Here is a 12,667-nt window from a genome sequence, read left to right on the forward strand (position 1 = left end):
AATGCGCGGCGGACCAGTGCGTTCCTCACGTCGTTTTATCGGTGGCTTAATTCGCAGGACAGCAATCAACGGCCAATGCTGAGGTGCGATGGTCTCATAGGGAACGACTTTGCAATCAGTGACAGTGGTAAAATGTTGACGTCTTATGAGAATATAGTCGATTTGCGTTTTATTGTTTCCACTATAAAATGTGGGAAGATGAGACAATCGTTTGATGAACCAAGTATTCATAAGTACAAGGTCATGGGTGTCCGCAAAATCGATTATACGCTCGCCACCTTCATTGCGCGCTCCGAACCCCTTTCCCCCATGGCACCTGTTACCGTCTGCCTTTTCACCCACATGACCATTAAGGTCGCCGGCAATGATTATGTAATCGTCAGCAGGCACGTGACAAGTCTTTTCATCGAGAAGTTTCCAGAAGGCATCTTTCTCGGCATCTGGTCGGCCTGTCTGTGGTGCATACGCGGTGAAGAAGTGAATAGTGCGATCAGCTGATATAATGGTGAGCTTCATCAGCCGATCATCAAATCGTTCGACTTCTTTAATGGCATCACGGAAACCCGCTGAGATGGCAATGCCAACACCATATTGAGTGTGTGGGTTACCAAAATAGAGAAGTTTGTAGCCATTTTTACCGCGTTCGCGTTCAATGTCGCAGCTTTTGGCACCAGACCATCGGGTTTCTTGCAGAGCGCAGATGTCAATGCACCTTCTCCGAAGGGCTCTTGCGAGTTCCTCGGTCTTTCCAGTTAGGGTACCAACATTTAGGGTGCAGACACGTATTTGTTTTGTTCGTTGTGTGCGGACTAACTTGCTTACGTCCTGACGCCGTCCATGCGTCAAGAACCCTTGCCCATTTCTCGACAGGACCGGGGCCCGTCCTGCCGCGTCGACTGAGGTGGACGCCCTAGCATTTCTCCGAGGCCTGTGACTTAATCCGATCATCATGTTTGTAACGACATTCTATGCATTTTCTTGGTCGACCTGTCGCGGGGCCTGTCACCAAGAGAGATCAGGTAGGATTTAGCATAGTAGAATAACTCCAACTATACTCTATTTATCTCTTTCCCTGATCTCAGCATTTTATTTTTGTTTTACTGAGGATAGTACAGAGTACGTTGCCTCAAACCCTCCTCCTTTACCTGGGCTTGGGACCAGCATACTATGTTAATAGCATGGCGGAGTTTACAAATCTTTTACGAGTATTTAATGAGAACTTCCGTCGGGATGAAACAGTTGTCCAAAAGTTTAATCACTTACTTAATCCTCACTGCATACAAACCCGGTTCTGTTCCAGCACCCGGTTGCGAACTCCTCCCCTTCGGTCTTGCAGAAAATCTCCGGCACGTCTTTGACGTCGTGCTTCAGCTGAGCCGCACTAGCGTCAGAACTAGAACCCACGCACTAAAAACTAACCCGGCTCTCTTCAACCTCAGCCCTACGGAAACTCCATTTAGATATTATTTCTGCTTCTCTTTGCTTTCTTCCTTGGTAGATGGTTTTGTATTTTTATAATTGTGGAGGAAAGCGTAAGCCCTACCTTCGACCTCAGCATCTTCTCAACTATGTATACTCTCGAGGCTCACCCGCCTTCGCCTCGCTTCCTTGAAATTCCTTCTCCCATTACAAACTGTGGGCGGTGAAACATGACATGCTCTGCATCCTGTCCTATCCACCGCATTCAGGACGATTTAGCGAATCATCCAACCCAAAACCTTTGTCAAATCGTTCCACCTGCGTTGGCAGAGCTCCTAAGACTCTAACCTTGGCAAATTCCCACGGTCTGCGCCCCTGCATACGTCTTCCATATAGTTCTGACTTGGCAATTTTACGTGAATACCCGCCATCATAACACACAACATACAGTCTTCTCAAGACACGGACTCGTTTTGTGACAATCAAAACCCCGTTGTGTTCAACCCAATAATGCCACTTTATACAGAGTGCAGGCTCAGTATTCATACTGGTGGATGCAAGACCTGCCTAAAATCTGTTCCGAAGTAAGGAGTACGGCACCCGAGTTGTATAGCGCAACACTTGAGTCTCGAAAGTCTATATCCACGATGTAAAGATAACCACAACCCTATGAAAATCCTACTAAGGGATGAACCGCAAATAACCAGATCGAGAACACATGCCCTTGAATTCTCCTGAGCCTTATAAACTTGGGAGGCCATCCCGGTTCCCATGGTACCAAGTAACTGGTGAGGATTTGTGGCCGAAGCCACTTCAGATGAGCCCCCGTGCAAACTTGAATCTAATAGCCCAAGGCCTTGAAGCTTGCGCCTACTGAATCACGATCAACAAGTCAATGTGAATACGGCGTTTTCCGGTGCCACCACGTAAAGTTTCTCCTTGGCGACTTAGTGTTGACCCGGTCGACATAGTTGCTGCCCCATCTAACGCTTCGCCACCTTAGAACACCATAAATTGCATACAACACCATCATTTCTTTTGCCAGAATGCCGGGTGGGATCATATCCGCCACTTCCAGTACTGCCTCATCTAATCTAGAAGCGCTGCATACATTCAGAGCCATCAACCAGTAAACTAAACACTTCCTTCTATGAGAGCGCCACTCACACAGGTGCCACATAAAGCAGAATGGATTGCGCTACTCCGGGTGCAAGCAGTCTCTGATAGTGTTTTGGGTCATGAAGAATCGGTAACATTTTTCAAACGCTGCATTGACACTAACTGCCATTTGACATGCATGCTTTCGATGTTCCCTAAAGCTCAGTTTAGCACCCCCATGTATTTGACCGACTTTAAGACGATCGCATCTTCACCGACTTTCACTTTCACAGTATTCTTCTTTCTACATTTCGTTAGTCCCCCAAGTAGAGCCCGGCTCTGGCCAGGACTTTACCGTACTCACTATCTCCGTCGGTAGAACTCCATATCTTCTGAATATATTGCTGTAACAACTACGACCAAGTCATCCGCAACCGACAACCATAGCTTTCTGGGATGGGAAAACCAAGCACTACAACAAGAGCCCTGTGGGCCGCTTCCTGACGACGTACTCTTTGTTGCTCTCATCCGATCCATACCAGATAGTCCTCTCTGCACGCCCCTTTAATTCTGGTCAGTAGATGGAGATAAATTCATTTTTGATATCCAATGCCAACCGGCACAGAACTCAGCACATCTTTTACCAGATTCACCACAATGCTTATTGCATCTTCCATAAAGTGGACGTGATAAAACCCACACTGACACTTTGACGAGCCATTGCTGCTTTCGATGAAGGGTAGCAGTCTGTTGTAAATAACTCTCTTCATTATCTTCCCAAGTGTATCCAAGAGGCAGACCGGGAAATTTGATGCTGGATCTCCCAATGGCTTATTGGATTTGCGAGCAACGCCAACTTTTTTCCATTGAGCCTGAGATATTCGTTCTTTTAGGAACACTTCAAAGGTGATGGCGAAAAAATCGGCCTAGTTTTCACTACCACTTACAAACCTCCTCTAGGGATACCGTCGAAACCTTGCGGTCCAAATCTTGCCGCATATGTCTACCAACTCCTTTTTAATTACTGGACTCGTTGAACTGAACGACTTTATTGAAAGTGAGCAACAAAGTGGCAATAATCGGCGGCAGGCAGGTCTCCAGGTTATTACCACGCCAAGGTTTTAAATTGGCATGGTCGCACAACTATTTGAAGCAAATCTTCCTATCCCTTCGAAGGTTTCCTTTAAGAGATCCGCAATTGGCTGTGTATCTCCTCTCAATCGTGGCTACGGGGATTTCCCCTGAACTTCTGATTGCCCGGAAAGGTGCGATTTTGTTGTTCCACCAGAAACAGTCTCCTCCTGGGCATAGTAGCACCGCATGCTTTAGCAACCCATTGGGAGGTTGGGTGATTTTTCCTACATACAGAAGCAGCAAAACAAGTTTCTAGGCGGCACAAAATATCATTGCCTCTTGTCACTTTTCACATTCTTTGTCCGGCCACCCCTTCACGTCCACGCGTTAAAATCTCCTGCTTTGATTTCCGGCCGACTTACCCTCGCGTTCAGAACCAGCGCGTTCAGCTTCTACTCATACTTAGCAATTGTAGCGCCGGGTGGGGCATAACATCTACATATATATGCGGATATCTTCAACTTTTGCTCTAATGGATCCCTCCTTCAAATGCTCCATTATTTACTGAAAGACTGTTCTCTACAAACCTATAGCGCTGCTTGGCTCCTTTTGCCTTTGTCCCAGATGCCAATATTGTGATTTCGATATAACTCACTAATTGTGGGCACACCAATGTCTTTCTCGCGGATGGTTTGCGAGAGTAGGTTCAGGGCTGTCTGGCAGTGATTGACGTTTATTTGTATAAACCTCTTCTGCAGTTTACATTGAGGGCTTTGCTGTGTTCCTGGCATTTGTTGCTACCTGCAATATGGTGGCGGTTCCACACCCTCCTTCCCATTGCACAATAGGCAATTTGGGCCAGCTCCACAGTATTTAGTGCCCTCCATTCCGCATCCCTTACTTTGCTTCAATCTGTCATCCGAACTGGCGCATGCCTTTGAGGTGTTACCGAAGCCATCTAAAGCACCGCTTCATTGTCATTTGCTCCCAAAGCCGCGCCTGCGTATATCGTGTTGTATCGAAAGGTTTTTTTCAGCGTTTTCAACGCCGACTGTTGTAGCCAAACTACATTTCAATGGCCACGAACCTCCAACTTCATATAGTGATCTTATCTTTATCCTTACAGACTGTAGTGATTCCTAGCGTGGTAGCCCTTATGTCGACTTTCCATTTTGGCGGAAGAATTCGTCCGCGGTTACTTGTTTGGACTCTTCACCTCCAACATAAAGTCTCCTTCCTGAAGAGGAAAATGCGGTTAGCATTATCTCTCAAGTTGGCAAGGTCTGCCTTTTTTCTTCTGAGAATGTCAACGAATGACCGTCTATTAGGTGCGGAGCTGATGACAACCTCCAGTCCTCTCTTCCACCTATCAGCCATTTACCGGATGCCACCTTTCTCCTGGATTCCACATTCTCCTTGTGAGATCCCGTCTTTATTTTCTGAATTTCGGTTTCGTGAGTTTTGCCGTCAACTTCTCCCTCCGTCTTCATCGATTCCAACTTTGTGGGAGTGAGCCCTTTTTTCTCTACGGGGTTTGCTGCCCTATTAATTCGTCTAGCTCGCTTCCTGCTCGACACCGCTACTCCGGTTTCACCCTGGATGCCCCCCCCTTCTAATGAATATTCCGGCACTCCTTGATGAATTCGCATAGTTTAATGATCTTGTTAGGCAATGCGACAAATTACGTCGCTCGGGTGACGATAAAGTTTGTTCCTTTCGTATCCTCCCATTATAAACTCCCCACTGGGGATAGCGCTTTCAGTCGTGAGGGCTTGGACCCGTATGGGTGAAGAGCCCACCTTTTTCGAACGGATCCACAAATGGAAACAGTTATAGTCTCTCCTGTGTGTTCGTAACATTAGACCCCACAGTAAGCAAGGTTCCCACAATTATTCCTCTTCTACTTCCGATGTTTCGTTTTATTTCTGCGTGTCTGCCCATAGCCAATTTTTATTCGCCTATGAACCTTTTGCTCCCGCCTACCCGATCAAGGACATCTATGTGGATGGTCCTAACTATTTGGACTACAAAACTAACTCACCTCATTTTTATTTTCCTTTCCGGAGATGATTGGGAATCGAAACTAAGGCATCTGTAATTTCTGCCTTTCATATCTAATCACTTCCAAAGAACTTACTAACTACAATTAAACTTTGATGATCCTTTTCTTTCCAGTAAAACCTGCTGCCGTACGAGCACTGCTAGTCAGCCTAGGTGTACTGTTTTTGAATCAAGCCTGTGGAATGTTTGCTTTGCTCAATTATACGGTCAACCTATTCAAGAGGTCTGGGTCGAGCATGGATCCAAATACTTGTACCATCATTGTGGGAGCTATTCAACTGGTGGGAGCATTATTGGCTTCTAAGTACGTCGACAAGCTGGGCAGAAGAATTCTGCTAATCACGTCTTGTTTAGGAGTAGCTCTAGGATCCTTTGCCCTTGCGAGCTTTTCGTTCCTCAGCTCCACTATGGACTTGTCCTCCGTAAGTTGGGTCGCAGTCGCTAGTGTTTCTTTCTCAATATTATTGGGATCATTTGGGCTTATACCGCTGCCCCATGTAATTGTAACGGAGATCATGCCACAAAAAGTATATCTACTCCTGTGCTCTTAAAAGGAGATACTAAATGAAGGATTGTCTTTACAGATAAAAGCAACTGCAGTTACCTTCTGCTTGTGCTTCCATAGCGTCGTTGCATTCATTATTCTGAAGGTCTATCCTATTATGATTATAGATTTAGGAGTGCATGGTGTAATGGCAATATCTGGTGCAGTTTGCGTACTCGGAGCCGTGGGAACTTATTTGTTTATGCCTGAAACGAAAGGAAAAGATTTGAATATAAGCGAAGATGGATAAATAATTTAAAACATTTTTTTTAAGGGAGAAGATTAGCAAAAGTTACTTTCAGTTAAATATACTAAATAGAGCCCATAAGTGCTTTTCAAGTTTAGACAACAAACGAAATGCTGTTCATCTATATAATATACGATTGATTCTTAAATAAATTTTGGATTTTCGGTTTTGATTGTAACATCGTTAACCCACGTGCTTCTATAATTTTATCCCTTAGGTAGTAAAAATTTGACGCGAAAGAGGGTTTGACATACTTTAACTTTGTTAATAATAATAGGATTCAGACCAAACTTACCACTCCTGCCACCTATATTACATACCTATATTACATTTCTGAGAATGAGTTCTTGAAGTAAATCCCTTTTGGACCCCTGCGCCCTTTTCACTGGATCCAATGACAAAGCTAATCACTGCTTTGGAAAGCACGCTTCGAAACTTTTCATTTTGTGACCCACATGGCTATATTTGGTGACAAACAAAAATTGTAACCCACTTCTGGATGTATGAGGACCCCTCCTTGGCCAATGTGCAAGGCCATGAAAGTCCTGGGGGTTTAACGTGAGTACCTGCCGTGTAGGAATAATCCCACGTCCTCTTCAGACACGGATTGATTTTGGGACCGCAATCAGAGCCCCGCCATGACTGGCACAGCGGTACTGGTTTATACTGAGTTCAGGCTCAGCATTCATACCAATGGTTGCGAGGCCTATCTAACACCTCTGGCGCTGCTAAGGAGTACGGCACCCGAGCGCAACTCCACGCTTGAGCTCCGAAGAGCTCTGCCCGCGATGTAGGCATAACCACAACCACTATGAAACTCCCACTAGGGGGCCAACCGCAAATAACCGGGCCGAGGACACATCCTCCAGGAATTCTCCTGGAGCATATGCTCTCAGAGGACCGTCACGGTTCCCATGGTACCAGATAACCTCCGGTGAAGCTTCGTGGCAGGGCCACTTCAGATGAATCTCTTGCAGACTCGGGTCTGATCGCAATGTGCATGACCAGATAAAAGTAGCAGGATCACTCTCCAGATTATTCATCATCCACCACGGTCTAAGGCAAGTGTTTATAGTTGTCCTTTTAACCCAGCCAAGGAAAAAATGATCCGTGATGCGAATATAAATGCAAGGGGCACCGTTATCTTCAAGTCCACGCACCTTATGGACTATACTGACGATATCGACATCATTGAAAGAACAACCAGAAGTGTGCAGACTGTCTTCATTCAGATCGTGCATGCGGCGATTGTGCGAGATATTGGGCTGCACATTAATAAAAGCAAGATGAAATATATGGTGGCAACACCAACAACACCCCAGCACCAAATGGCTAGCAGGGGATGTTTTCGCCTACAAAAGCTTGAAACATCTCACCACAGACTAGAAGCTCTTACTGTACAAGACAATGTTCTTGTCATTGATTCAAATTTTTTATCAAATTTCTTGTCATTGTGCATTACCGTATCTAAGGAGGAAGTACCTCTACAGAATCACCTGATTGTCCCACCTGCGAGGATACATCTGAAGATATTGAAAATCTTTTTCTAACCTGCTCAAGATTTGAAAGCTAAAGAAGGTAACTCGAACTGAGTTAGAAATACATTTATGTAAAAGGGGAAAATGTGATAAGCTGTGGAATCGGATGTAGTGTGAACTGCGTTAGTTACACAGGTGAAGCCGATGCACCAGAGGCTAAAAAAAGCTGAAACTGAACGGATGAGTTGAATTGACAGCATATGAGGGCGATCGAAAGAGGGTAAATATAACATATCGCTTAGTGACCGATATGACCGTAGTGTCTCAGTGATACCTGGTCGCCTCGACGAGTAAGCTTAACCTAACCATGCTACGAAGGGGTATGACACGATGGACGTCCTAATCCCCATACTTGTGGCAATCAAATGAGTACACCTATTGAAAAGACCGAAAAAAGTAAACAAACGGCCCCATACTGTACAAAAGAGAAGTTTGGAAGTCAAGCAGTGGAGCGAAGTGCAACGCTGGACCATTGCGAAGATCGCAGCCTACAAAGCTACTCGCTCAGAAAATAGAAACTAACAAAAGTACACCTGAGGTCAGTACATCATACGTCAGGAGGGAGACAAGCCTCAGCGTCGCAAATGCTAAATGGTACCTACTTGTCGTTATTGTTAATTTCTGTTCGTCCCCTGGGACCCAGCTGGCTAACAGTCCGAAATAGGGACCTACTACCACCCACAAAGTGTTTATTAAGTTCGATTCTTTATTATTAAACCGACACACTTACAAACACTTTATTATCGGAGCCTACCCGAACAGGCTGGACGCGTGTTACAAGCTTGACAAATGTTAGTCATCAATGTTTTAGGTTATGAACGTTTAATCATTATTGAGGTGGTAATAGTTAATTTGAGTTTGTTAATATTTAATTAAGTGTGTGTTTGTGTGTATGATAGGGGAGAAGCTACAGCTCCTGAGCACTCAGGCCGTGTTGGCCCATTGTACTCGCCCCCTCATTACAGGAGGGGCATGTATCATCTTGAGTAATTCCTATTCTCAACATATGCCCAGTTAGCGAATTATGGCCTGTCAGAATGCCCACAATATACCTGCAAGTCCTCCTGCTTTTATAGGATAAACTTTGCGGTACGTATATCCGGTTTTGGCAGGAAAAGTTTGGTGTGTCGAGCAGCATTTAGGCTCTGCCACCTGTCATTTTGGGAACCTTGTTCCCAGTTTTTGAAAACTGACTTATCCAATGCTACTGATACTCCAATTGCTGACTCCGGTCCCGTCATAGGGGAGATTGACCCCTCTTTCGCTAAAGCATCCGAGATTTCATTTCCCTCTACTCCACAGTGACCAGGTACCCAGAAAAGTTCCACCGTATTGAATATAGAGATAGAGTTCAAACGGTTTCTGCATTCCTAAACGATTTTCGAGGTGATCAAAAGACAACTCAACGCCCTCAATGCAGCTTGGCTGTCACTGCAGATTGCGATGCTCCTGCCCTTCAACTCGTCAATCACCCAGTTTGTCGCCCTTAGGATCGCATAAACTTCAGCTTGAAAAACCGTTGCATATTGTCCCAAAGGAAAAGCCTACGTCTCGTTTTTATTCGAGAAGTAGACTCCAACCCTCTTCTGTTTTTAAGCCATCGGCGTAGAAGACTTCCGCATTTCCCGCCACGCATTCCTCTGGGTCTTTCCAGTCCTCTCTACGCTTCAGGGTAACTTCATATCTTCTACCAAACAGATGTACGGGGACACGAGAATCGGAAGGCATTATAAGAACTGGATTCAATCCTCCCAGTAGCTCTTCCAATGCTCTGTGCCCCCACATCCGTTGTTTCCCCATAGATCTAATCGAATTAGTCTATGAGCTGCTCTCATTGCAGTACTTTGAATAAATATATCCAGGGGCTGCAAATTGAGTAGTGCATTCAGAGCTGCGCCGGATGTCGTGCTCATGGCACCAGTGATACCCAGACACACAGTTCTTTGCAGTACGACTAGTTTACGGTAAAAATCTTTTTGTCTCACCTTAACCCACCACACTACGGATGCATATACGAACATCGGCCTAATGATGGCAACGTATATCTACATTACTACATGAGGCCTGAGTCCCCTGAGGTGTATAGCAACGCGATCACGGAAGCAAAGCAAAACAGCTCAGGGAATTGTGTGAAGCGAGTAAAAAGACCGTCCTCAGTCCGTCAAAAGAAAAAAGATCGGATATTCACCTAGAATGTGGAGGATATAATATATCTGTTTCTCGGACCTCATATTCTGGATATTCTGGCATCCCACCCCACGGCGGAAGGAAGCAACATTCTTCCTGACACAAAGGAGAGGAAAAAAGAGGATTGGAAACTAGCAGAAGAAGGATGCTAGGAAACCAGAGTCAGATGGTAGTAGGAACTGTCAAACCATTGAAATGATCCAGAATAGATAACATTTTCCCATCACTGCTCCAAAGAGGCCTAGAAATTATACTAGGATCTGAGGATCAGAGTGGTAAGAGGCAGCACAGTCGTTGGATATGTATGGACAGGAAAAGTCCTTTTTTTTCCAAAAGCGGGTAAAAACAATAATTTTCACCCCAAATCTTTCAGACCAACTCCCCTGACATCATTTGGATTCAAAACAATGGAGAAAGGCATAGTCATACAACTACATTAGAACTAACGTAATTTTAACACGCTTACCAAGCAGGATGGTCAACCGATACCGCCCAATATCAGCTGACGGATGTACTACGGGATACCATATTAGGATACCTTATGAGAATCCAAGAGACTAAGAATTATTAGTATTGGGGGCTTAAACCCACCCAAGGCCACCATAATACCATTCACTAGGAAACGCATGGAATGGAAGTGAAACGAGAAACAGGTGTCAAATATTTGACAATTAGACTAAACCAGAAACTACTCGAAACGACACATGTTGGGAACATTTGTCGGCAAGCTACAAGAGCTGTGGTGACCTGCAGATACATAGCAGGAATAAAATGGATATACACCCCGAAATACTATTTTGGATTTAGACTTCAGTAGGAAAGCTCATAGAATTGAACTCAGCACAACAGCCAGCGAATTATAATACACAAAACTACAGACTGCGTGGGTGTCAGTGGAGCAACGAAGGTATGCCCTACGGCATTCCTAGAGATTCTTCTCGAATTAACTCCTTTTCATCTTCACGTACAGATGTAGGAAAGGACGGCGGTCAGGATGTGCCAAAATATCAGTGAGGAAAGGTACTACCTAAGTCGATGTTTGATATTCTCTCTAGGCGAAATCTGGAAGCACCGGTACTTCAGCATGACACTTGACATTTATATTAGATAAGAATTTTGAAACATGGTAGAGTAACAGGTGAAATTGGGAATGATTACCTGGTACAGTGACGGATCCCACACAGCAGATGGAGCAGGCGCCGGGGTCTTTGGTCCGGGCCGCTACGCGGTCCAAGATCCTGCTTTGGGGTCGGAAATAAGTTCATGGATACGACGTTCTTTAACCTGGCCCTGGAGAAAGTGATCCGTGATGCTGCGTAAATGCACCCAACTACTGGCCTTCGCTGAGGATGTCGACATCATGGGAAGAACAACCCGAGACGTACAAACTGCTTCATCCAGATCGAGCAGGCGGCGCGAGATCTTGGTTTGCACATCAATGGAAGCAAGACAAAATATATGGTGACAACGTCAGCACCAAAAACCAACCAAACAACAACATCAAACCGCACTGGTCAAACGGGAAGAATAAAGATAGTAGACTACGACTTTGAGACTGTTGATAATTTCTCCTATCTAGGGTTGAAAGTCACAACCGATAACAGCTACGATGATGAAATCCGCGAACGGTTGTTGTCAGCCAACAGAGCCTATTTCAGCTTACAAAAACTGTCCCGCTCGAATCGTCTCGTCTCGTCTCGTCGTCGGAAAAGCTTAGTGTGTCTAATAGCATTTAGGCTCTGCCACCTGTCATTATGGAAAACTTGTTCCCAGTTTATGAAGACAGCCTTAGCCAATGCTACTGATATTTCAACTGCTGGTTCCCGTGCCGACGGAGATTGAACCCTCTTTTGTTAAGGCATAAGGGGTTTCATTCTCCTTTAGACAACAGTGACCAGGTATCCAGATTAGTTCCACTGTATTGAATCTAGAGGTAGAGTTCAAACCGTTTCTATACGCCAGAATGATTGTCGAGGTTATCAAAGGAGTGCTCAACGCCCTGAAGAAAGCTTGACTAACACTGCATTATGTGATGCAACCGCTCGTCAATCATCCAGTTTGCCGCCTTTAGAATCGTAGCTTGAAAAACCATTCCATATTTTCCCAAAGGGAAAGCCTGCTTCCCGCTTTTATTCTAGAAGTAGACTCCGGCTCCACAACCGTGTTCTGTTTTTGAGCCAAATTTTTTTTTATCAAATATGGTCATGTGGGGTATCAAATTAAAGGTCTCAGTTAGTACTTTTCGAAGCCGGTCTTAGTTTTGACATTTGTTAAAAAGGTGGGGAGTCCGGGAGGTTGAAAGTGATCATTTCTTTAAGGGGGCCATTCTCAGAAACTACTCAACCGAAAAATATGAAAAAAATCAGAAGGTTGCCACTCTATGGTGCCTGGACTTCGAAATACTTTCCATATCGATATCTGTTCAAATGACTCCCCTTAAGTTTATCCTAGCACCGGGGAATTGTAGTGATGTAGGCTATAATATAGAGCATAATCTTG

The 12,667-nt window shown here is 44.9% G+C and overlaps 1 protein-coding gene across 1 annotated transcript in view; it reads left to right on the plus strand.

The window, feature by feature from the left end:
- LOC119654045 overlaps nucleotides 1–12,667 on the plus strand; it is a 49,876-nt gene that overhangs the window by 14,287 nt on the left and 22,922 nt on the right. Inside the window, exons 5-6 of the mRNA XM_038059208.1 lie at nucleotides 5,767–6,179; nucleotides 6,237–6,444. Of these exons, the coding sequence (XP_037915136.1) occupies nucleotides 5,767–6,179; nucleotides 6,237–6,444 (621 nt within the window). The remainder of the gene's footprint in view (nucleotides 1–5,766; nucleotides 6,180–6,236; nucleotides 6,445–12,667) is intronic.

Source organism: Hermetia illucens, chromosome 4, assembly GCF_905115235.1.
Source record: "Hermetia illucens chromosome 4, iHerIll2.2.curated.20191125, whole genome shotgun sequence".
NCBI lineage: Eukaryota > Metazoa > Arthropoda > Insecta > Diptera > Stratiomyidae > Hermetia > Hermetia illucens.